A 26871-nucleotide genomic window follows, 5' to 3' on the forward strand; every position below is an offset into this window, starting at 1 on the left:
AAGGCGGGAGCGAGGGGAGGAGAAGCAGGAGAGGAAAGAAGGTGTGTCACTTCCTCCTGTGCGGTTTGTGGAAGCCGCTGTGTCATTGGTTGGCTCTTCTTCCGATTGCACCAATCGCAATCTTCTCTGCTGAGCCCTAACTAAGAAACTGAAAGCAGAGATGAGGGTGTAACCAATGAAAAAAAATAAAAAAAAGAGTGCAGCAACCAATCTTTTTGCCCAACAGGAAAAGGAGTTTCCTAAGGAAAGGTGTTACCTAGTCGCCAATGGGCGGGCGCCGCCGAAGCGGAGGAGCCAACGAGTGCAAGACGTTGAGTGACAGCTGTCCAATAGGGACCCTCAGTGCTAGTACGGTTTGTGGTTTAAGCGCCGCGGCGGCCTGAGGAATGTCAATTATTCAACATGGAGGAGGAGGTCGATAAGCTGGAATTGATGGTGAGTGTAAAGTGAAGGAGATCTACTGGGTAGTTTATGTTTCCCCGGATGGCCGCCAAAGTGGGACGCAATTTGGAATCGCCGGAAACCCTGGGCGGAGGCTGGACCAAACCTGAGTTCCCTCCTCCTGCACCAAAGGGAGCTGCCTGCTCTTTTAACCGCTGGGGGTGGGGGGGGGGCGTGCAGAGAAGGGGTTACATCCGGGCAACTAGTGAGGGAAATGTCGGGAGAGGCTGAGGGTGTGGGGCCATTGAAATAGTTTGTTCCTTGCCCTCACCTTTCTGCCCCTCAAGGAGCTGTAGCTGGTGTGGACGTTCGTATTTCCACCCAAAGATGTGACTGGAATGGTCCCCACAGGCCCCTAGAAGGGGAGAGGTCGGTCACACTCCAGAAAAAGGGGGTGGAGGGTGGGGTTTGGTGGGGATAACGGAGTGTAGCGGAGAGAAATCTGTTCGGGCCTGAACTGTTCGCATCCTCCTAGGCGGGCTGGGAAGTCTGAGAAAGGATGCCAGACTTGCGGGCTCAACTTCCTAGCGGCCAAGAACGCCCCTAGACACGTTTTTGTTTGGCCCACAGGGGCAGGCAGTCCTTGGGCGGGGGAGCGAGCGATGGGCACCTGGACCTTAAGCTCCTTTCCTGGAGCACGGGCGGGATCGCACGAGGAAGGCTCCCTGCTCCTGAGGTGCCTGGTTTCGTTCGTTTGTGAAGGTAGGGGGCGGGGGCGAATCGTTGGAAAGGACTCCCTCAGTGCTCGTCCTGCACGGGGGCGCCAGCTGGAGAGTGTCCTAGTTTTCTTCTATGGACGCTTCTCCACTTGCCCTCTTTATTCACTCCCTTCCGTCCCTAGGCTACTAGCTACTAGCTTGATCGGCCGCGTTTTTTAATCTTGTTAGTTCCCTTATTTTACCTTCAGCGTTACCAGTTTTGTTTTTTCAATTGGGCTGGCTTCCTTTAAAACATGGAATTTGGCGGACTCACCCGTCATTGAGCTCCTGTCGGTTTTTCGGTAAAGAAAAATAAGGTTAAGAAGCCAAAAGCTTTCTCACCCCGCAGTCCGCCCCTCCCCCCCTTGCCATTCGCCGGCATTGCTCCTTCGGAATCACACATTTATGCCTGCGTTGCTTTCTCCAAGCAACGCTTTTGCACTGTTGGTGGGAATGCAGATTAAGAATATTTACATTGCTGTGCAGTCACTACCATCCATCCCCAGAGCTTCATCTTTCCAAACTAAAACTCTGCACCCATTGAACAGTAACCCTACATTCTCCCTTCACCCCAGTATCTAGTGACCACCGTTCTACTTTCTCTAGGAATTGAACTACTCTAGGTACTCATTTAATATTTGTACTTTTGTGACTGGGTTATTTCACTTAGCATAATGTCCTCAGTGTTCATCCATGATGTAGCATGTATCAGAATTTCCTTCGTTTATAAGGCTGAATGATATTCCATTGTATGTATGTACCGCATTTTGTTTCCTCATCTGTTAATATGGACACGTGTTGCTTCCACCTTTTGGCTATTATGAATAATGGTCCTATAAACAGGGGTGTACAAATATCTGTTTCCGTGCTTTCAGTTTTTTTTTTGGTGTATACCCAGAAGTAGAACTGCTGGATTGTATGGTAATTCTACTTTTAATTTTTCGAATTTTCTGTCTCTTAAAGCCTGTTTATAATTTTATTGTCTTCTCAAATATTTTGTAATTGGAAGTGTGTATACATTACTTAAAAGGGGCATGGGAAATTTTTTTTTAATCCTCATCTGAGGATATGTTTATTGATGTATTTACTTATATTTTTTAGGGGGTGGTCAGGGAGGAAGGCAAAAGGAGAAAGAGAGAGAAAAACATCAATCAGTTGCCTCCTGCACACCGGGGATTGAACCCAGCAGCTTTTGGTGTATGGGAGGATGCTTCAATCAATGAAGCCCCCTCGCCAGGGGCTAAAGGGGCATGGGAATTTAAAAAAATAAAAAACCGAAAGCAGTGGTATAAACCCCTGACTTTTAGCATTTGCCAAGTTTCCTGTGTAAATATTTCCATCCTGATCAAATTTTAGCTACCCCTATGATGTCCTTGAAAGTAGAGTTGGAAAGACATGTGTATTTAGCACATGATATTGTATTTCCTCTATACAGTTATGATATACCTCAAGAGCACAGATAATAGTAAAATAACTGGGAAGTTATGATTTTTGAGTATTTATTTGTTTTAATAGATTAATTATAAATTCACATAATTTAAATCTTAGTGATACCTGTGTTTAACAACTGGCTTGCAAAAGTCCTTGAAAATTTAGCTGACTCCATCATCCACCCAACTGTCAATTGAAAGCACACTCTGTTGTATCTTTCTTTTTTTTTTAAATATTTATTTATTTTTAGAGAGAGGGGAAAGGAAGGAGAAAGAGAGGGAGAGGAACCTCAATGTTGGAGAGAAACATAGATGAGTTGTTTCACACACCCTGACCAGGGATTGAACCTGCAACCCAGACATGTGCCCTGACCAGGAATTGAACTGGTGACCTTTTGCTTTGTGGTAGGACACCCAACCAACTGAGCCACACCAATCAGGGCTCTGTCATATCTTGTAAAATATAAGTTACTCAAAAGCAGGAACCACTATTTTTTGTTACTATTTGACAATGTTAATACATTGTGGACTTCCAGGTATTACAAGAAGTCATTGCTGAAATGACTCTCTTAAAAAAAAGATATTGTTAAATGGACTATGGGATTATGCTAGTTAAACTTTAAGCAGAAGTAAAATATCAAGTTAAAGAACACACATAGGCTTAAGGGTTTCTGGTTCATAAATAAGTTAAGGGCTTCTAAAATAGAGATTGTTTTAAGGGAACCCTGAAGCCACACATGTGATAATCTTAAGAATTCTGTGGTAATAGAGAAATTTTCAAAATGTTAAGTAGTTTTAAAAATTTTAATAGACCTTGGGTATTATATATAGACCATGGAAGATTTTTATATATTTTTTATTTCCTTTTTTTCAAAACGAGTTATATATCACATTATCAAAATATTAAAAAATATAAAGAGAAAAGAAGGAATAGTTGCAGAATTGTGTTTATTAATATGCCTCTTACTTCACAAAATAATGATTTATGCTGATTTTTAGTTCCAGAAAGCTGACTCTGACCTGGATTATATTCAATACAGGCTGGAATATGAAATCAAGATTAATCATCCTGATTCAACAGGCGAGGTAATCTGGAAAATCAATGTCTTTTCAAAAGAAAATTTTATTACAAGATTTTCTGATAGTATTTCTAATAATAGTGGTTATAACAATTACAGTATTAAGTACTAAGTTTATAGAATCTTAAAATCTTTTTATGTGGGAAACTTGGTCACAGCATATGAGAACACACTATTGTTTCCATAGTCAAGGGAATTTGTGGCTACCTTTTTTTTTTACACTTAAAAATAATTATTGAGTCAGGAAATAATGAACCATTGTGGAAGCCTCTGACATTGTAACATTTTTTTGATTGAGTGGAAGTACAAATTAACATATTATTTTATATAAAATTGGTAAAGCATGGTGAGTGTTTAGTTTTTACTGAACATTCTAGCTCCTTACTAGGACTATTCTAGCTCCTTAACTGACTTAGCTTTTTCTTTGTTTTTCTCCTCTTTTCTCTGACTGAAGAACAACAAACCAATTCTGGTCCAGTGGTACCACCAAATGACTGGCCAAAGGACTCCTCTGAGTCAGTGTCCTTCAAGAACTATGTGGAAGGCATTTCACATGATGCTCCAACTTTCTCTCCATTTTCCATCTCATCTTTGTTCCACTTCCAGTTATTTTTCTCTTCTACAACTTGTTTTCAAAACAGCTTTATTGAGTCATAATTCACATAACTATAAAATTCATCCTTCCAAAGTATACATTTCAGTGGTTTTTAGTATATTCAGAGATGTGCAGTCATCGCAACAATCAATTTTTGAACATTTTCATTACCTCAATAAGAAACACATGGCCATTAGCAGTCACTTACCAACCCCACCCACTGCCTGCTCCAAGCAGCCACTAATTAATTACTTTATATTTCTGTACATTTGCTGTCTGACTATCTAATGTGAATGGGATCACCTATATGTTTTTCAGACACATTTCATATCTTTTAAATATTCATCCATGTTGTATCATGAATCAGTACTTTATTCTTTCTTAGAGCTGAATAACATTTCATTGTATGGCTATACCACATTTTCTTATTTATTCATTAGTTGATAGACATTTTGGTTCCTTTTTTTGGCGACTATGGTAATGCTACTCTAAACATTGATGTACAGGTTTCTGTGTGGAAATTTGCTTTTATTTCTCTTGGGTATATACCTAAGAGTAGAATTGCTGACCAAATGCTAACTCTACATTTAATACTTTCAGGAACTGCCTATTATTTTATTTTCCAGAGCACCAACACCATTTTACATTATTATCCTTTTTTGTTTTTGGTGGTAGACTATACATAACAAAATTTACCATTTTAACCATTTAAGTGGTATTAAGTATATTCACATTAAATGCAACCATGATTACCATCCATCTCCAGAACTTTGCGTCTCCCCAAACTGAAAATGTATCCACTAAACAATAACTCCCCGTTTCACCCTCCCTCCAACCCCTGGCAATCACCATTCTGCTTCTTATCTATGAACTTGACTACTCTTGGTACATTAAAAAGTGGACTCAATACAGTATTTGTCCTTTTGTGATGGCTTATTGCACTTAGCATAATGTCCTCAACATTCACCCGAGGTGTAGTATGTACCAGAATTTCCTTTCCAAGGCTGAATAACATTCCATTGTCTGTAGGTACCACGTTTTGTTTATACATTCATCTGTCAGGGGGTGCTTGGGTTGCTTCCATCTTTCGAATATTGTGAATAATGCCACTATGTACATGGTTGTACATATATCTGATTGAGTCTTTGGGCTGTTATAACAAAATACCACCAACTGGGTCTCATGTAAATAACAGAAGTCCAAGATCAAGGTGTCAGTATGACCAGGTTTGGGCCCTCGTCTCTGGTAGACTTTTGATTATAATCTCACATAGCAGAGGAGAAAGATCTCTCTGAGGCCTCTTTCATCAGAGCACTGATTCCATTCATAATTACTCTGACCTAATCGCCTCCTGAAGGTCCTACCTCCTAAGTCCATCTCCATGGGGGTTAGGTTTTAACCAATAAATTTTGGAAGGACACATTCAGACCACAGTGATTATGACTCTGCAAATATTGCTTTTATCTAAAGTCATAGTATACTGTATTTGCTTTTCCTTTCTTACACACTTCTTTTTCTGAAGCTTTAAATTATTTTTTTTTCTTCAATCTCTTTAGTTTCCCTGTGCCTTTATCATTCATTCAGCCTCAGACTTTCCTAACAGAACTGTAAGACTTGTCAACATTGTCAGACACATCACATGATCCCTCAGTTCCATTTTCCCCAGTTCTTTCCCATATCCCTTCTTGTGCTGTTTTTCTGCTCCAGTCCGACCTGCGCAACAGGCCCCCTGCCTGGCTGTGTTTCTGGGATTTCTTTACCAACATTTCAGTAATTTCTTTAGTTTTTCTCCTCGTTTGGATCATGTGTTTCACTCTTTCTTGTTTTACTCCCTTGATTAGGTGAAGCATATCCTTCAGAAACTTTGAGGAGGAATACACAAAAGGTTAACTTTTTGAGATATCAGATGTTTGAAAATATCTTTATTTAAGCCTTATTTAACCCTTTAGTCAACAGATGGTTTGGTTGAATATGGAATTCTAGATTGGAGATTATTTTTTCTTAATTTAACATTATTGCTTTGTGGTTTTTTAGCTTCCAGTGTTCTTGTTGAGAAATAGATGCCATTCTAATTTCTGATCCTTTGTGTGTGTTCCTCCTTATTCTACCCTCCCCCCATCTCTCTTGGAACTTCTATAATATTTTATTCATGCTGTGAAATTTATTTTATGGTTACAGTATAGGTCCTTTCATTAATTCTGCTGTTACTTGGTGGGGCTCTTTAAATATGAAAACACATGGATCTGAAGTTTTATAACTTTTCTTACCCAGTATGTTCATAAGAAAAGAAATTCTTTGTTGTGGCCTTTAGTATTTCCTTTATTTTTCCAGTTCTGCTGGAGATCTTTTATCCAATACAATGTCTGGCCTCTAGAAATAGGATGGGAAATATACCCCTAAGGGTGACAGGACAGGTCTCAATGTCATTGGGGGCAATATTGAGTAGATACCACAAAAGGCAGCTTAATATACATTTGGTGTTATTTATTATTTCTTTGCCCATGTCAAACATACTACTAAGAGTTCTTTTTTCATACTGTCTTCTGTCCCTTCTTGTAATGCTCATGGCATAGGTCTTGATCACTCTCTGCAGAATTATATTACTTGTCTTCAAGTTAGATCTTTTGTTTTTATTCCTTCCTGTTGGATTAAAAAAACAAAAACAAAAACAAAAAAAAAAACATTTCCATCATTAAAAGCTTAGAGAAAAATCTCCAAGGAAGCGGAGAGGGGAGGGCGATGAACTGAGTCTCTGCCTATAGCCATGATGAAGGGTCCATGAAGGAGATATTTGAAGAGCAGGAAGGTAACTAAGATGATACAGTTTTATGGAAATCAAGAGTTTGTTTTAAGGCCATGGCCAGGTAGCTCAGTTGGTATAGCATTGTCCTAATATGCCAAGATTGTGGGTTTGATCCCTGGACACATACAAGAATTAACCGATGAACACACAAATAAAGGGAACAACAAATCGATGTTTCTCTCTCTCCCCACTTCCTCTCTGTCTCTAAAAATCAGTCAATAAATTAATTTGAAAACTTACAAAAAGAAGGTTATTAAAATTTTATTCCATAGGGCAAGCCTGACCTTTAAATTATTTTAAAGTTTTGCAAAGAATACTAGTCTGTGGGTATGTTAAACTGAGGAAGTATATTATAGGATCTCAAAGGTCAGTGGCAAATGGAAAAAAAATGAAACTGGTTTTGAAGTGACAAGAGAGTCAAGAGAAGGAGTTAATTTTTCCCTTAGTATTGGGGAGATGTCTATATGTATTTGAAGTCTCTAAAGGGTACTGAAATGGTTATTGAAATAATAGGAAAGTCAAGTTACGGAGGCCATGGAAAGGAACGACAGCAATAGTGGCAGTGTTAGGGGGCTGAGTATGGTGAGAATGTCTATAGATGTTCTCCTTTCGGGATGCAATGCCAGGAAGGGAGTTTTTACTAGATGTTTTCTGCCTTCTCAGTAAAGTAGTCAGTGAGGTCTTATGGCAGGAAGGAGTAGGTGGAAATTGAGGGAGTAGAGAAAGTTTGGAATAGCTAGTATTGAAGGTTTGCTAAGGAACCATCAGGGATTGAAAGGAGTTACCAAGTGGCAGAAAGGACCCAGTTCAAATGAAATGTCTTTTATGGAATAGTGATTATATTCCAAAAAGACTTTGAAAAACCACTTAATATATAAATATAGTTGCTTGAGTTGCCATGAATTTTATATAATGAAGTCAGCGAATTGGTATTTATATATACTTTAGCCCCATGGCAGTGTTTAAGAATTTTATAAGTGGTTCACATTGTCTTATTCTTTAACAACAAATTAATATAGTTCCTTTAATCATCTTCTGAATCGCGTTTAAAATTGTATTTTAGAAATACTATGCAATTCATTGGTTTGAACTATGTATCAAACACTATGCATTTAAAATGACCTTATTTGATGTTTAATTGCTTTTTTGTGGACTATTTCTATACGTAGGCTTTATTTTTTTTAATTTTTATTTTTCAATTATAGTGACATTCAGTATTATTTTATATTGGTTTCAGGTGTACAGCATAGTGGTTGGACAATTATATAATTTATGAAGTGATCCTCCCAGTAATTGTAGTACCCACCGAACACCGTGCATAGTTATTAGAATATTATTGACTGTATTCCCTGTACTGTACTTCTGTACCTAGACTTTAAATTCCTTGAGGATAGAATCTAGGTCTTCTACTTACCTCTTTCTTTCCCTTCTCCATCCTTGTCACACAATTGCATAATAAAATATTCACAGTGTTTCTTAAATGGATGGTAGAATGCCTTGTATTTATTTTAATTCTTAAAAGAAGTTTAATTTTTCATTTCCACAATTTAATATACATATATATTTTTTCCTGATGTAGAAAAATCCAGTTACACTCTTACAGGAATTGTCAGCAATAAAGTCTCGATATCAGACTTTGCATGCACGCTTTAAGCCGATTGCTGAGGAGCAGAAAGAGACTAAGAGCCGCATCTGTGCTACTTTCAGTAAGACTATGACCATGATACAAGAACTCCAAAAGCAAACAGACCTGGAGGTAATGCTTTCAATTGACATGTTAAATTTGTAAAGTTTTTATTCTGAGTGTTGCTTTGAAAGATGAATCCTCAGTAATGTTCATTTTAAAATTCATCAGTTTGAACTGTTGATAGAAATGAGGTTTTCTTGATTCCCTTTTAATTTATTATCTCCTTGTATTTTAAAATGAGCATGTGAACTTGGCATGGCTGATTAAGAGGTATGCTGTCTTGGATTATGCTGTCATGGCAGAAAAGGTGATAATACTTATTAAATCTACCAGCTCTGTTGGTTCCATAATGTAAGGGACAAAGAAACTAGTGACCCTCAAACCAGTAGGAAATAATTAATAGCAAAGGACAAATGTAATTGAATCTTGAATTAGGGGGTCTCCGAGTCAACAGTATTAGCATACATACAAGTCAGGAAGTGACATTCTGCAGTTCATCACAAATGTCTCTGAGATCAAAGGGGGGAAGATATTCATCACCAAACACAGGGAAATGGGAAAATGTAGCTAGACAGCTCAACAAACAAGTTAGCAAATCTCCAAGGGAGAGCTGGAGACAGACCTATAACCAGATTACCCTTAGTTAATTACCACCCTCAGTTAATTTAATTAATCAAGTTAGACTGTAACTCCAGAGTATCCAGCATGGAAAAACGGAGGAGGAGGGAGAGGGGAACGGGGTTTTACTTGCATTAGGTTAAAGCCAGCTTGCTTTGTCTGTTGGGGCACGCATATCTTTGTTTCGTGCCCCCAGCTCTGCAGACCTGTGAATGAACAACGCATCGGCTACTGCTGAGTCCTGTGTCCTGGTGTTTTTATTGTGAGCATTTCTCACAATAAGAACTAGTGAGAAGGGAAGGAGGATGGGGAGTGGAGGGAGCTCACCAAACCAACTGAAGGAACGAACTATAAAAAAAAGTCAGTTTTCGGCGTGCGGCTAAGCTCGTGTGAGGTGGTGGTGTCGGCGGCGGCTGCAGTGAAAGAGTTGGCGCGATGTCTCACACCATTCTGCTGGTACAGCCCACCAAGAGGCCAGAGGGCAGAACCTACGCCGACTATGAATCAGTGAACGAATGCATGGAAGGAAGGCGTTTGTAAAATGTGTGAAGAACATCTGAAGAGAATGAATCCCAACAGCCCCTCTATTACATATGATATCAGCCAGTTGTTTGACTTTATTGATGATCTGGCAGACCTCAGCTGTCTTGTTTACCGAGCTGATACCCAGACATACCAGCCTTATAACAAAGACTGGATTAAAGAGAAGATCTATGTGCTCCTTTGTCGGCAGGCCCAACAGGCCGGGAAATAGTTGTGCCGGAAGATTGAGGGTGGGCTTGGAATACAGGTGTACAGTGATCTGTAGTGGGAGTTTTGTATTATAGTAATCCTGTTTCCATTTTGGTACACTCTAGTCAGGGTTGAACGTGCTAGATGATAATGGCATCGAACAAGATCACCCCCCTTTTTTTCTTTTCCTGTTTTTTTACTGAAACATTGTTATGATTTTGAGGAAAGTTTTTCTTCATCAGTTAATGTTCATATCTACTTTGCAACATTCACTGTACTAACCCTTCAAGTTGGGGTCGGGGTGGTGACCCAGTTTAGTTATGTCCTAAGATAAAGTCTTGGTGCAAAATAAATAAATGTTCTTTAGTTAAAAAAAAAAAAAAAAGTCAGTTATAGATGCTTTCCAGACTTCTCAGTCAGAATACTATTTTCCTGTTTTGGGGACAGTAGAGGGAGATCCTCTATTTCAGTTGCAGTAAGGTACAGTAAGGTGACTTTTTCATTTAATCCATGTGAATTTGGGGCAAATGTTGGCTTGATCAGCCAGACCACCTGGGCCATTCAGTAGCCAAATGTGGCTATATAAATTAAAATTCAAGTAATGAAATAAAATGAAAAATTCAGTTCTTCATCTACTGATCGGACAGTGCAGATATAGAATATTCCCAGCATCACAGACAGTTCTATGGGACAGCACTGCCCTGGAGATTCTAATTCTGTAGTTAGTTATATGGGGTGTTCTAGATTTGGCAGTATCTGTAGAGATGACCTAAAGTAGTCCCCTTACCTGCAGTTTGGCTTTCCCCAGTTTCATTTACCTGGAGTCCAAAAATATCAAATGGAGAATTCCAGAAATAAACAATTCATAAATTTTAAATTTCAAGCTATTTTAACATGATGAAATCTTGAACAGTCCCACTCCATTTTGCCTAGGGATGGAAATCACCCCTTTGTTCAGAGTATCCATGCTGTATATGCTACCTGCCCACCTGTTAGTCACTTTTTAGTTCTTTCAGTTATCAGATTGACTGTCCCAGGACAGCAATCCTTGTGTTCGAGTCACCCTTATTTTATAATATTTAATGCAAGAGTAGTGATGCTTGCAATTTGGATATGCCAAAGAGAAGCCAGAAATTGCTTCTTTTAAGTGAAAGGGGTGAGTACAGTACAAGAAGATATTTTGAGGACTTCCGGCCAAGACGGAGGCATAGACAGACATGCTGCGTCTTCCTCCACAACTAAGAAGGAATACAACTACCTCAAAACTAGAAACAACCAGAAGCTCCAGAAAATCAAACTGCATGGAAGTCTAACAAACAAAGACAGAAAGAAGAAATCCTCATCCAGCCAGGTAGGAGGGGCAGAGCCAGGGCGGAGAGGACGAGATGTGGTGGTGGTGGCAGCAGGCCAGTGGAAAGCATAGTTACACATTTCAAAAAGTCAGGAGGGACACCTGGGGAGTGTTCTCAGCTCCTCACCAGACCTCGCAGCTCACGATCCCAGCACCGGGAAAAATCAAGCCTCATTGCTTCTGACTGTGCAAGCCAGTGGGGGTTGGGGCGGAGGCGGAAACTGCCGGTCTCTTAGTGGAGTCCACTTCTTTAAAGGGCTGCTACGGTCCTAGAACATACGCAGATCCACCCACTCTTGGAACGACGGCCAGGGCAATAGCCAGAGGGGTGCCAGTCCCATACGAAAGTGAGAGAGGTGCCTGGAGAAGGGGCAAGTACTGGGCAAGTGGCATTGTTCCCTCTCAGACCCCTCCCCCACCCACATTGCCACAAGGACGTGAAACAGGTCATCCTGTACTGACGAATCCCTAAGGCTCCGCCCCTTGCAACGTAACAGGAGCGACAGCTCTACCTAAGACACAGAGGCAAACAAACATAGGAGCCTGTCAAGATGAGCAGACAGAGAAGTATGGCCCAAAAGAGGGAACAGATCAAGGTTCCAGTGGGAGAACTAAGTGACGGGGAGTTAGCCAACCTAACAGGCACAGAGTTCAAAACACTGGTGATGAAGATGCTCACAGGCTTGACATATGCTTGACTGATATGCTTGAGTATGGCAAACGCATAAGAGAAGAAGGCTATACTAGGTGAAATGAAGGAAAATTCACACAAAACCAAGGGTGAAGGGAAAACCGGGGTTCAAATCAATGATTTCGAACATAAGAAAAAAAGTCAACCAGGGCAGGAGGAGGAAACAAGAATTGAAAGAAATGAGGAGAGGCTTGGGAACCTCTGGGACAACTTTAAACGTGCCAACATCCGAATCATGGGGGTGCCAGAAGGAGAAGAGGAAGAGCAAGAAATTGAAAACTTATGTTAAAAAAATAACGGAGGAAAACTTCCTAAATTTTGCGAAGGAAGTAGACATACAAGTCCAGGAAGCACGGAGCGTCCCGGGCGAGCTGGACCCAGAAGGGACCACCCCAAGAAACATCATGATTAAAATGCCAAAGGTGAAAGATAAAGAGAGAATCCTAAAAGCAGCAAGAGAAGCTGAGAGTTGCCTACCAAGGGGTGCCTATAAGACCATCAGCTGATTTCTCAAAGGACACTTTGCAGGCAAGAAGGGACTGGCAAGCAGTATTCAATGTGATGAAAAGCAAGGACCTACAGCCAAGATTATTTTATCCAGCAAAGCTAGCATTTAGAATGGAAGGGCAGATGAAGTGCTTCCCAGACAAGGTAAAGCTAAAAGAGTTCATTACCACCAAACCATTATTATATGACATGTCAAAGGAACTTAAGAAAAAGAAGATCAAAACTATGAACACTAAAATGAGAACAAACTCACAAATATCAGCAACTGAATCAAAAAAAAAAAAAAAAAAAAAAAAAAACAATCCAACTAAGCAAACCAGAATAGGAACAGAATCATAGGTATAGGGTCATTTGGAGGGTTATCAACTGGGAAGGGCTTAGGGGGAGAAATGGGGAAATGGTGCAGGGATTAAGAAGCATAATCACTTGGTACAAAATAGACAGGGGGAAGTTAAGAATAATATAGGAAAGGGTGAAACCAAGGAACTTATATGCATGACCCATGGACATGAACTAAGAGGGGTGGGATTGCTGGAGGGAAGGACGGTACTGGGCAGAGGGGAGCAAAGGGGAAAAATAATTGGAACTACTGTAACAACATAATAAAATATACTTCAAAATATATACAAAATATAAAAAGATATTTTGCGATAGACCACATTCACATAACTTTTATTACAGTATATCATTATAATTATTCTATTTTATTATTGGTTATTGTTGTAAATCTCTTACTGTGTGCCTTATTTATAAATTAAGCTTTATCATAGGTATATATGTGTAGGAAAAAACAGTATAGATAGGGTTCAGACTATCTCCAATTTCAGGCATCCATTGCGGGGCTTGGAACATGTCTTGGGACGACTGTATATATTTAGGCAGATTTGGAACTATTTGAGTGATTCTTTAGGTTCTACCTCCTATTATTTCCCCATATAACATTTAGTTTCAGCCAGCCTGTTTGTTGGTGCTCTGTGAAAATCTTTTACAAGTTCCCTTTGGCTTCTCTTCTTCCCTTTGCTTTTGCTCCTATCTGCTTTTGTGAATACTATTTGCTGCTTGTTTTCTTAGCATCTGTTCTTCCTTCCTGCCTTACAGAGCACTGATTTTTCGTGAGATGTGTGCCATCCCTCACAGCCTCATGCCTGAGATAAATAACGCTAGCACTATCCTCAACACCAGTGTGTGCCTGATTGGTAATGGGAATGGATTTTCCTTTAACTAAACTTAATCCAGAAATGGGTTTTTAACCGAAATGATATGTAAGGAGGGAAAGTCTGAAAGTAGAAACTGAGGAAGAGTTTCCTCTCACTTCTGAGAAAGCCCTGGGAAAAGAAAACTTTCCTTCTAAACATTTTGCATAAATGTGATGCCTAGATCTATTTTCCTGTCAGCTTGAGGAAAAAGCCACCATCAAGGATGTCAGAGACATGAAATGGAAAAAAGAGTCCTTATATTCTTGAGCTCCTGAATAAACCAGCCCTGAAGTCTGCCCTTCTGTATTTATTTTGCAAAGATAATAACTTTTCTGATCATTTATCTATTTTGAAATATGTTTTTGTTACTTGCATCTAAAAGCATCTTAATTATCCTTCAAAATTTAGCCCAAGTTTCTACTTCTGAGGAAACTTCCAGGTTATTTTTCATTTACATTTGTTTACCAAAATACGTTTACAGTGTGGCATTCAAACATCATATCTTTGGTTCTGTTAAATTATAGTCCTTAAATTGTTTGATTTCTTGGTCTTGTTTCTTCAACTTAATTGCAAGTTCTTTGGAAGTTCAAACATCAGAGTACTTTGTATACAGATAGCTAAATAATCTATTTTTCCCTGCTTCCCTAAATTTGTGATCACATACATAGTATGAGTTTATAGCAATTATTGGTGTGATAAAGAAGTTAACAATTTGACAGTCTGTAAAGGTTTTCATAAAAATAAAGTATATTTGAGCCTTTAAAGGTTTTGAAATAAAGACTTTGTTATTTGTTTTCTAGCTGTCACCACTGACTGAAGAAGAGAAAACTGCGGTACAACAATTAAAATCTCACGTATCAGACTTATGAAGAAATGGACTTGCAGAGGAGAACTCTAATAGAGTAGAGATCAATTTCAGAGAGATTTAGGAGGATATCTTGTTAGCACTTGGTACTTAGAGGTGGGGTATGGTGAAGGAGAAGGTCTGGCCTGGGTAACTAGAAAGTGATGCCTTTCACAAGAGAAGGGAATATGAGAAGGGCAGATGTTCCTAAATTTCAGTCAAAAGGATGTAATGGGAATAAAGGGATTTAAGCACACATATTTAGTTTTGCAATTTCAGGCAAGGAAGTGCTAACATTATTTTGCATCTGTTTTTGTATAATCAGGGTAGCACAGATGTCCTATTGTAAAAGAATGTTTATGCACTATAAGTCAGTCCAATGTGAATAAGCATGCTTTAAAAGATAGAAAAAGTATTTGTATTATGTTATACAATATATTATAGAACTCTTCATTTTTGAAAATTTTGATTGAAGATGTGGTCACATTATCAGTGAGACTGCTATGTGACCTATAGTCTCCCATAAAACCTACCTTTTATAATCTGGTTTTTCTGTTGAGAGCCTTTTATTTTTGTCCTGTTCCTTCTGCTTCCTAATGTTGAACAGCATGAGTTCTGCTTTCCAGTGCTCTCTTAGGCTGTTCCTTTTGTATTTCAATATGACCTTTGTTCTCCTTCAGCCTATATTACTGTAATGGTTCATACTATGTGAAAGCTAAGAAATTGAAATCAGAAGAGCAATGGCGACTGCTGCTTGCCAGTTTTGTGTGTGTTTGTATATGTTTCCTTCATTATTTATTTATTTAAGATTTTATTTAATTTTAGAGAGAGGGGAAGGGAGGGAGAAAGAAGGGAGAGAAACATCAATTGGTTGCTTCATGCACACGCTCTGACCAGGAACCGAACCTGCAGCCCAGGCATGTATCCTTACCAGGAGTTGAATCGGCGACCCTTTGCTTTGCGGAAGGATGCCCAGTGAAGCCACACCAATCAGGGCCCCTTATTTATTTTTTTAATAACTTGACAATAAGGTAACTGTCCAAAGTAGGGGCAGATCTTGATATAAATGTTAATCGCAGGGTTATATATAATAGTAATACACACATCTGGCTAATAGGCAAGTAGGAAAATAAGTCATGGTGTATTTATGCAATAAGAGGTGAGAGTTGTCTATAAATTTATTACTTTTAATGTTCTGGGAAATGCCAAATGGGGGAGGGGAAGCAGATATTGAAGTTGTGAAGTTAAGGTTGGGCTTTGACATGTATCTGAGATGTAAATAGCAGGTTTTAAATTTCAGCTGTGTGACCTTGAGCAAATCACTTAACTTCTATGTGCCTGGATGGTTGGAAGCACAATGAGATGGTGTTTGGTTTTGAAGGATACTTAGCAATCCTTCCATAAGTGATCTTTCCATATATGTAATAAAAATGAAGCATTGAAAGGACTAGGAAAAATGAATACAATATTGGGTCTGTAGGTTATAGAATTATACCTCAATATAAATTTAAAAATTTCTGTTATGAGAATGTATTTGTCTCTTGACCAACTTACAATAGCTGAGAAAACGGGGTTGGGAGAGTAGCTGCAGTTAAAATTGTGTTGTTTTGTTAGAATATTTCAAGAACAGAAAGCCCCCCCCACTTTTATAAAAATTGGAGAAAAATAAGTCACACCTTAGTAACAGATACTAATTTTATCCAGTCCTCAGGCAATTGATATTAAGGAAGTTCCTGTACATAAATTTTGGTGAGAGAATTTTTCAGTCAGATTAATCTTCCTAAATTCTCTTCGTCCATGGCTCACAGTTTAAAAAAACTTCTTGTTGTCCACTACTTATAAGAAAGTCCAGACTTCTGGCCAAGATGGAGGGCTAGACAGACATGCTGCGTCTCCCTCCACAGCTAAGAAGGAATACAACTACCTCAACACTAGAGACAACCAGAAGTTCCAGAAAATCAAGCTGCATGGAAATACAACAAAGAAAGAAAGAAGAAATCCTCATCCAGACAGGTAGGAGGGGCGGAGCTGGAGTGGAAAGGATGTGGTGTGGTGGCAGTGGCAGCATAGGCCACCAGAAAGCACAGTCAAATCTTTTAAAAACTAGGGAGGGACACATGGGGAGCACTCCCAGCGCCAGACCAGACCGAGCACACAGCTCACAGTCCCAGCACCAGGGAAAATCAAGCCTCATTGCTTCTGACTGAGCAAACAAGTGGGGGTTGTGGTAGAGGCAGAAACTGCTGGTCTCTCAGCAGAGTCCGCTTGTTTAAAGGGCCCCCACAGTCCTAGAATGTCTGCAGACCCACCCCTTAGGGCACAACGGTCAGGGTAGCAGCTAGAGAGGTGCCAGTCTGGTGCGGAAGTGAGAGAAGTGCCTGGAAAAGGAGTGAGAGCTGAGCAAGCATTATTGTTCCTTCTCAGACCCCTCCCCACATACAGTGCCTCAATGTGGTGAAACGGGTCAACTCTACTCACAATCCCCAAGGCTCCGCCCTTACAATGTAACAGGAGCGACAGCTCTACCTAAGACACAGGCAAACAAACACAGGAGCCTGTCAAAATGAGTAGGCAGAGAGAAGTATGGCCCCAAAGAGGGAAAGGATCAAGGTTCCAGTGGGAGAACTAAGTGACAAGGAGATAACCAAACTAACAGATATTGAGTTCAAAACACTGGTGATGAAGATGCTCACAGGCTTGACATATGCTTAAGTACAGCAAACGCATAAGGGAAGAAGTGAAGGTTACGCTAAATAAAACAAAGAAAAATCCACAGAAAACCGATGGTGAAGGGAAGGAAATGGGCTCAAGTGAATGATTTGGAACATAAGGAAGGAAAAAAAACAGCCAGCACAGAATGAGGAAACAAGAATTGAAAAAAATGAGGAGAGGCATAGAAATCTCTGGGACAACATCTGAACCATGGAGCGGGGGGTGGGGGTGGGGTGGTGCCAGAAGGAGAAGAGGAAGAGCAAGAAATTGAAAGCATATTTGAAAAAATGAAGCAGAAAATCCCAAATTTGGCAAAGTAAATGGACATACAAGTCCAGGAATCACAGAGTCCCAAACAAGCTAGACCCAAGGAGGACCACGTGAAGCCACATCATAATTTAAATACCAAAGTTCAACATAAAGAGGGAATCTTAAGAGCAGCAAGAGAAAAGCAGAGAGTTACCTACAAAGGGGTGCCTATAAGACCATCAGCTGGTTTCTCAAAAGAAACTTTGCAGACAAAAAGGGACTGGCAAGGAGTATTTAATGTGATGAAAAGCGAGGATCCACATTAAGATTACTCTATCCAGCAAAGCTATCTTTTAGAATGGAAGGGCAGATGACGTGCTCCCAAGACAAGGTAAAGCTAAAGGAGTTCATCATCACCAAGCCATTATTATATGAAATTCAAAGGGAGTTAATTATTAACAAGAAGATTAAAATTATGAACATTAAAATGACAACAAACTCACAAATGAATATAAAACAAAAAAATCCAACTAAGCAAACAAGAATAGGAACAGAATCATAGGTATGGGGATCATGAGGAGGGTTATCAGTTGTGAGGTGGAAGGGGGAGAAATGAGGAAATGGTGCAGGGATTAAGAAGCATAATTGGTTGGTACAAAATAGATGGGGAAGATAACAAGAGGAAGGGGTGAAGCCAGAGAACTTACATGCATGGGCCATGAACATGAACTAAGGGGGTGGGATTGCTGAAGGGAAGAGGGGTACTGGGTGGAAGGGAGCAAAGGGAAAAAAAATTCAGATTACTGTAACAACATAATCAATAAAATATATTTATAAAATAAAATAAAAAGAAAGTCCAAATACTCCCTGACTGGTATGGCTTGGTGGGTTACGCATCATCCTGCAAACAACAAGTTCTCTGGTTCAGTTTCTGGTCAGGGTACATACCTGGGTTGTGGGCCAGGTCCCCCGTTGAGGGCGTGCAAGAGGCAGCCTTTGGCTGTTTGTCTCCCTCTTTATCCCTTCCCTTCCCCTCTCTGAAAATGAATAAAATCTTTTTTTTTTTTTTTAAAAAAAAAGGTCCAAACGCTTTGATACTCAAGAATTTTATAGGTTATTGTTGATTCTCTACATGTGCACTTCTAGGTTGGGTGAAGTGTAATAGTTGTTTGCAAACAAACCAGAAAGAAAAAAATTAAATTCGGATTAAGAATCTGATGCAAGTCCTTCGTCTCATACCTTCAATTCCTGCAATATTTAAGCATGTCCTATACCAGAAAATTGTAGAAAGCAGCCGCCACTATAGGAAAGCTCGATGCAGTTGATACCCATTTGCACTTCGTATAGTTTCATGGCAACAGCGCATCTCAAGCGGCAAGAAATGCAGGCTGTGGTGTGGCACTTAGATCTGCACAATTTATGGTCCCGTTCAGGTACCCCCGAATGAAGAAACGCCACCGCTCTAGTTTTCGCAGTCTTGAGCTTCGGAAGTCTTAAAAACCTGAGACTGGGCTTTCAGAGAAAAAACGACTAGCTAGGAAACCTTTGCACCACGGTTTTGCAAAGGGAGGATCATAAACCATCTGCCAAAATCACCTAGAACGGTTGTTAAAAACGCGGATTTGGTGGGGCCCAAGCCTCTAGAATCATGGAGACCGAGTCCTAGGGATGTGGCTCTGGAGTTTGCGTTTCGCACTGGCATTCCTGGGAGCTGCGGTCTCTGGCCGGCAAGTTTGAGAGCGGTGAGGCTCCGCCCCTATCCTGGCCACGCTCTCCGCTCCCTGCTCCCTGCGTTTTCCGGAGTGGAGGGTACGCAACTGCAGAAGCGAACCGCCAAATCTCGTGTGCGCCCCCGCACCGCAGGAACTAGGTGCAGCCTCTCCGTGGTGCTCCCCTAACACTGCGTCCTGCGCTTCCAGCTGCCCTGGTTACCGTTGGTGTTTGTGAATTCCCTGCAGCGCATTCTTAGCTGGGGACCAGCGCGTCTGGGCTTCTGCAGCATTTCCGTAGGGCGCGCCCCCCAGTATGCGTCACTTGGGCCAAGGCTGCCTCCTGGTACCCAGCGGGCGGTTGAACCCGGAGGAAGGAGCTGCGGCCAACACTTGCCCTCCCACTGCGTCCTAGGGCGGGCACGCGGATAAAAATGGCGAAGTGGGGGTAGCTGGTGGAGAAGCGATGGGGAGCGCAGGTGGGGCGGTCGTTGGAACCTCCTGACGTGGACACCGGGTTGTTCTCCGCGGCAATTTGAAGTGGCGACCTCGGGCTGGCACTTACTAGGTCTGACCGCGGACTCCGTGGGTCACCAAGCCCCGGCAAGAGTCAGAGGCAATGGATGAACAGAGCGTGGAGGTGAGGGGCTTTGAGAAGGTTGGTGATTAGTCTGCCCCTGTCACTCGGGGAGGGCTTTTTAGTCAGGGCGCCTGGTCCTAGTTCTCTGGCCCGGCACCCTACTCTGCTGCTCTGGCTGTGGTGAGGGCTGGCCAGGTGCGAAGGACGTGGTGCTTGTTCCGCAGCCCTCTGGTGTCTGTGCTCGGAACGTTCCCGCAGTCAGGTGGTCTCTGCACGGGTGCGCAGTCCCCGCAGGGTTTCTGCAAACTACATCCTCCTCACAGCAAAACTGCAAATTCATTAGGTGGACGTGCCCTTCCACTCGCAACCAGTTCTTGCGAGTTCCTGCGCGACCCAAATCTCCCTCCAAATGGATAATCATTCCTCCCAGCGGTGCATTTTGTAGACTTTTGTCCTTCCTGTGAATGAAGGTATACTCTTACTGTCTCAATTTGGCTGTTGTGTGCCAGAACAGCTCTATTCTTTTTATATGACATTTGTAAGCTGTGATTTAAAATGTTGTGTGTATTTACGTAAAGGCTAGGAACATTTTTTTAAAAGGATTGGTTATTGGACATAATTGTATAATGTCTAATTTTGAATCTTCCAAATACTAAATAAATTTTTGCTTCTTAGTAAGGGCAACGATGTCACTGGGCACCCCACTTGAAACTAGTTGTCCACGCCTCCCTGCCCCCCCAGCATCTGCACCTCACAGATTCTTTCTGGCCCAGCAGAGTCATGATTAGACTCCAGTAATTTTCTTCTTAATACTTTGTGTGAAGATATTATAAAGGTTTGATAACTTTACCTTGGTTTTAGGAGAGTTCCATTCTTCTAGAATGGAGTAAAAATAAATGTGAGTACCGCAATAATAAACTTAAAATATGTAATAACTTACATTTAATTATATCTTTTCTTGTTAGTTACTTCCTAAATTGGTTCACATGAGACTTCTTGCAAAGATAAGAAGTTTCTTCTATTTACGTGATCTTTTTTTCTTCCCTAAACATTGGTTGTGCTGCCACCAAAAATCTCAGCAGGGACAGAATCTCAGGCTCAGGTAAATTAGTTACTTGGTTACAGCATCAGGGCAGAAATTCGGATTTCTGGATTCTGAATTCGTTTGTTTCTTGACCAGAGTACACTGCTATTAGAACATACATCTTCTAAAAACTTTTACAATATTATAAAAATAATTCGTTCCCCTTGGGGAAATTGCAGAAAAGTAAAAAGTCCATTTGTTCCTTTTTTTCTTACTGTTAAACATAGGCTCCCCCTCCTCCCATATCGTTTCCTGAAATATTTGCAGTGACTGTAAATTAACTGTGACAGTTTAATTAATATTTGGACGCTTGGGTTAGTCAGATTCTTGCCATTCTAATTAATGCTTCCATGAAAATATTTGTGCATAAGTCTGTCTGTTTGCATGTCATAGCCTTTCCTTAAAATAGAACCATTGTGAAGCTTAGATGTACTCAGGTACCCTGGACCTTGGACTGACCAAGTCCTGATATGGAATAAAGTTAAAAGTAAAATTTTATCAAGTGAATTATTTTAAGCATGCTTTTTACTCTTGATTCAGTAACCTAATCTGGTGGACTTTACATCTTTTATTACTTTCAGAGCATTGCTGAGGTTTTCCGACGTTTCATTTGTATGGAGAAATTGCAGGATGCCCGCCTGTGTCCTCGTTGTTCCAAGCTTTGTTGTTTCAGCTGTATCGGGGTAAGTTTTTTTTTTTTTTTTTTTTTTACATGCATTTAGTTTACGTAAGATATTGTAAAAATTAATCGTTTTCTGTATTTTTTTAACATTTTAAAAATTGTGTTTCTATTACAGTTGTTTCATTCTTTCCCCCTGTATTTTTTCTTATTTTAAATTTTGTGTCCTCTTAAAAAATGTCTATATGAATGTTCTTTAATAGGAAGACCATCAATGTATATTGCTTAGTACTGCAGAGATGAATAATCATCAAGTGATAGCTGCCATGAAATGTCTGGAAACCAAAGCTCCATGTAATTTTCATATATTTGTATTATTAAATCACTGCACATTTAACCAGTATTAAACCAATGGACTTTGTGTTTATATTGAAGAATGTGTACTGTCATAGAGAGGCACTAACAAAATACTGAGAGACCCAGAGGAGGGAAAGTTCAAACTTGTTTGGTGGGTAAGACCAAAAAAAAAAAAAAAAAAAAGTAAAGAATAAAATCATATCATCTTATAGTTATAAGAGACCTTAGTGATGACTATAATCCAGTGACTTTAATAATTGAATGTAGATAAACTCCTCAAACAAATTTACAAGGAGGCTTACCAGGTAGGAACTTGTTTCGGTTGTGTATGGGGATTCAATAACACATTTGCAGACCACAGTTGAAAACTGCCCTGCCCACATTACTCTTAGTAGATTATTTTCTTTCTTGAAAAAAACCAAAGCATCTCACATGCTCTTCACCTCAGAATTTCTCTGTGGTTTCTTATTTCTGTCTAAGGAAGATAAATATCCCTTTGTGAAGAGTAATATCTCTAATATATAAATCATTTGCTTCCAGTCACAGCTAGCAAATGGTGGAGCTGGAGTTGAACCCAAGAAGTCTGGCTTGAGAGCCTGTGTTCTTTGCCACTATACCATGTGCAGAAGACCTAGGTTATATACCATGCTAGTTCTCCCACTCATAAACTGAGACTCAATCTTTCTTAGCCTTGTTTCCTCAGCTATAGGAGGTGGATAACAAGATCTTCACAGGGTGGTTGTGGCATTAGATGAGATAAGCTAAAACTAATTTAGAAACTGTAAAATACTATTTTCTTGTAAAGTGTTACATTGTTGTTAAAATAGCAACTAATGCACATACATCTTCATTTTAAAAATTTTTATTGATTTCAGAGAAAGAATTTTCGATTTGTTGTTCTTCTTACTTATTCCTGTCTCCTTTCCTCCTTTCCTCCTTTCTTTCCTCACCAGAGGACATTTTTTCATTGCTTTGAGAAAGAGGAAGGCAGAGAGAGAGAGAAACATCGATTGCTTCCCTCTTGTAGGCTCCCCACCCGGGGATTGAACTTGCGACCTAGGTATGTAACCCATCCCATTGTATGGGATGACGATCCAACCAACTGAGCCACAGCAGCCAGGGCCATTGGTTGTTTTCTTGGATGTTCTCTGACTGCAGACTCAACTGCAACCTTGGTGTACCTGAACAGTACTGCAACGAACTGTGCTACCTGGCCAGGGCCTTGTTGGTTGATACTTGTATGTGACATGACTGGGAATCGAACCCCCAACCTTGCTGTATCTGGATGACGCTGTAACCAACTGAGCTACCTTGCCAGGAATTTGTTTATGTTGATAAATGGTGAAACTGAAACTAGATAAATCAAGTCATTGGCCTCTCCTACTGTAGTTAATTAAGTGATAGAATCTGGATATGGACTCAGTCCTTGTGATGAAGGCGCAGTAGACATACGACCTCTGGTTATTACCTTATAACTCAGTGATTCTTTATTTCTTCATTGTTACCTCTTCCTGTTCCTTATAGGCATATATTTTCTTTTTTTTAAGATTTTATTTATTTTACTTTTTAGAGAGAAGGGAAGGGAGGGAGAAAGGGAGAGAAATATCTGTGCGACAGAATCGATTGGCCGCCTCTCACAGGCCCCCAAGTGGGGACTTCTCTGGCAACCCAGGCATGTGCCCTGACTGGGAATTAAACAGGTGACCTTTTATTTGCAGTCCAGCGCTCAACCCCCTGAGCACTCCTGCCAGGGCGAGGCATATATTTCTTAAATATTGCTGCTGGCATGCTGTACTCTGAGGTTTCTGGGAAAATTTTATCTACTTTAAGACACTTGATTTACTGTTGCAGGTTTAAGTTTCATTTCTGTGAGCAGGGCTCCCAAATTTATTCCTTCAGCATTGACCTATAAATGTCCTCTGATTGTCCTTCCAAGCATCTTCAACTTTCTTCCAGATCAAATTTGTCCTGTTCTTTTCTCAAATTGACTTTTTTGACTTCTTTCTTTTTATTCTATTTTGCCTGTCAACCTTGACATCTCTTACACTGATGGTTTTTAAGTCCTGTCAGTCATCTCCAAGTGTCTCTCCTGTCTGTCCTTTCTCTTCCTATCATTACCATCCTAACAGAGAAATACAGACATTATTACCTTGTGCTCAGGTTATTATAGTTATCTTCTAATTGATATCTCTGTCTTTAATCTTTTCTTATCTCTAGTCTGTTTTGTATCCCGCTGCCATGTTGATGTTTTCCAGTGATGTCATGTTTTCCCTTCCATGCCTGTGAGATTTATTGCCTGAAGGATAAAGTCCAAGAATATTACCCTTGTGGTCAGATCATTTGGATAAAATGGTTCTAATGTTTCTTTCTAGAGCTGTCTTGATTCTTGAAGGTACTCTTCATTTGTTTATTCATCAAATATTAATTGCATGCCTACTTGAAGTTAGGCATTGACTTCCCAAGGAGTTGACTCAGTTGTTGGGATATAGACAGACAAGTGAGTAGATATATGTTAGATACCAATAAGTGCTATTAAGAAAATTGAAACTGAGTAAGGGTTTAGAGCAGGGACACTGAGGAGGGCAGAGGCAGGCTGGTGGCTGTTGTGGATAGGGTTGTGGGGGAAGGTCCCTTTGAGGAGTTGACATTTGAGCAGAGACCAGAATGAAATATGGGAGTGTTGTGAATATCTAGGGGGAGAAAATCCCAGGCAGAGAAATTAGAAGGGGCAGAGGCCTTGAGAAAGAAGTATGCTTAGTGTGTTGAGAAATAACAAAGAAGCCAGTGTAGCTGGAGCAAAATGGACAGAGGAAGAGTAGAAGAGGAGATGAGTTTCGAGATGTTGTGAAGGGCCTTGGTAAAGACCTTGGAGTTTATTTTAAGTGTGATGGCAGTCATTGAAATTTTCTGAGTGATATAATGTAAATTTTTAGAAACTGCCACTCTGGTCCCTGTGTGGAAAGTGGACTGTCAGCAGTTGGGAGAGGAAGTGAGGCAATCCTTTAGGATATGCTTTATCAGTGAAAGGTGAAGGGTGGGTTAGACTAGAATGGTAATAGTAGAGGTCATGAAAGTAGGACCGTCCTGGATGTATTTTGAAGGTAGAGCTTGCAGATGATATGTGAGGAAGTGTAAAGCATCTGGATGGTATAAACGGTATTCCATTCTGAGGTAGAAAAAACTTGGGGATGAGCAGATTTGGGTAGGCTCTAGATGTAAAAGTTTTGTTTTTAAATATATGGAGTTTATGCCCTGGCCAGGTATTCAGTCGTTTAGAGCATTGTGCCGATTTGCCAAGGATGTGAGTTTGGTCCCTGGTTAGGGCACATACAAGAAGCAACCAACAAATGTGTAAATGAGGAGAACAACAAATCGATGTCTGTCTGTCTGTCTGTCTGTCTCTCCCCCTTCTTCTCTTTCTCTAAAATCAAGAAATAGAAAAAAGTAACTTTAAATATATGAAGTTTGAAGTGTTCATTATACATCTAATGGGAGATTTTGACAGTTGGAAATATGACTCTGGAGTGTGGAAGGGGACTTTTGGAGAGATTGAATTGTTAGCATATAGATAGTATTTAAAGCCAGGGGGTTGGTTGAGCTCACCAGGTTACCTCCTTGTAGGAAGATATTTTTAGGTCCAAACTGTGGGTTGCTCACATTTAGAGGTCAGAGGAGGAGGCAGATTCAGCAAAGGATGACAAGAAGGAGCCACAGAATTCAAGTGAGAAACATGTTTGAAGAGGAGTAAGGTAGCTGTGCCATATGGTTCTGGGCTGGGAATTGACCGTTGGACCTGAGAATGTGTGGGTCATTGGTGGTGACCTTGATGTGTAGTTTTAGGGGGAACAGAAACTTGCTGCCAGAGAGCGGGAGGAGTGAGACAGCAAGTATGAAGAGCTCAGAACTTCGTAATAAGTAAAGGGGAGCAATAAGGCTGTGGTTTGAAGGGGGTGTTGAGAGTCAACATTTTCCCCCATTTTTGGAGAAGTTTTATATCTTGCTTTGACTGAACCAGTAAACAGAATAATTAATGATGCTGGAGAGACGGGGGGATAATGACAGGAGCAAAGTCCTTGAGAAGCTGAACTCTCCACCCAACCAAATTGTAATATTCATTTTGATGCCTTCCCTTCTTTCATCCCATCTCTGTTCACTTGACTATGGAAATTTAACTGTCTGTGAAAGGACAGATACTCATGCCCAGACCCGTGAATAAACATGTCCAAAGTCACCGAGTAGTTGGTGACAGACCAGGATTGGACTCCCATTCCAGTGCTCTACCCATGACTCTGGTGTGCCCAGGCACGTACACACACACACACACCCTCAAAAGGTGGGAACATTGTCTGTTTTCAGGCCAGGTCTCCTTTAATTATCTAACTACACTTAGTGATTCTCTCTTATTACCAGTTTCCTTTTATTTGTGTTTATATCCCCGCCCTCTTTTTTGTCCCTGCAGTTCTCATTGTTCTTAGTTTTCGGGTTGGTTTTTTTTTTTTGACTTCTTGATTTTCAACACAAGTAGCATTTTTATGTTTGCCTATATTTATTGACTTCCTTTTGTTTTTAATTTTGCAGCCTTTTTAAAATTAGGTATAATTGACAATAAATTGCACATGTTTAAAGTATATGGTCTGATAAGTTTTGACAAATGTATATACCTGAGAAACCATCACTACAGTTGAGATTGCATTCCTCCAAAGTTTCTTCGTGCCTTTTGGTAATGCCTCCTCCTGCTTGTCTTGTTCCCAGGGAACCTCTAACTGCTTTCTGCCACTATAGATGAGTTTGGATTTTCTGGAATTTTATACAAATGGAATCTTAGAATGTGTACTCTTACATATCCTTTTTGTTTGTCTTATACTCAGCAAAATTATTTTGATATTTAT

At 40.3% G+C, this 26871-nt stretch overlaps 1 protein-coding gene and 1 pseudogene across 5 annotated transcripts in view; both read left to right on the forward strand.

The window, feature by feature from the left end:
- The first annotated feature begins 222 nt into the window (after window positions 1-222).
- The window catches only part of LOC149998146 (SKA complex subunit 2), a 78664-nt gene continuing 52015 nt past the window's right edge, over window positions 223-26871 (forward strand). Inside the window, exons 1-4 of one of the 5 annotated variants that reach the window (XM_090291111.1) lie at window positions 223-435; window positions 3569-3655; window positions 8626-8802; window positions 21636-21689. In XM_090291111.1, the coding sequence (XP_090147237.1) occupies window positions 403-435; window positions 3569-3655; window positions 8626-8802; window positions 21636-21689 (351 nt within the window). In that variant the 5' untranslated portion in view covers window positions 223-402. Of the gene's footprint in view, window positions 436-3568; window positions 3656-8625; window positions 8803-14628; window positions 15219-21635; window positions 21690-26871 lie in introns of those variants that run through there. The other 4 variants (XM_090291114.1, XM_090291112.1, XM_090291113.1 and 1 more) reach the window with 4 other exon arrangements.
- Window positions 9731-10458, forward strand: LOC149998147 (enhancer of rudimentary homolog pseudogene; annotated as a pseudogene).

This window comes from Furipterus horrens, unplaced genomic scaffold (assembly GCF_987537825.1).
Source record: "Furipterus horrens unplaced genomic scaffold, mFurHor1.1.pri manual_scaffold_11, whole genome shotgun sequence".
Classification (NCBI taxonomy): Eukaryota; Metazoa; Chordata; class Mammalia; order Chiroptera; family Furipteridae; genus Furipterus; species Furipterus horrens.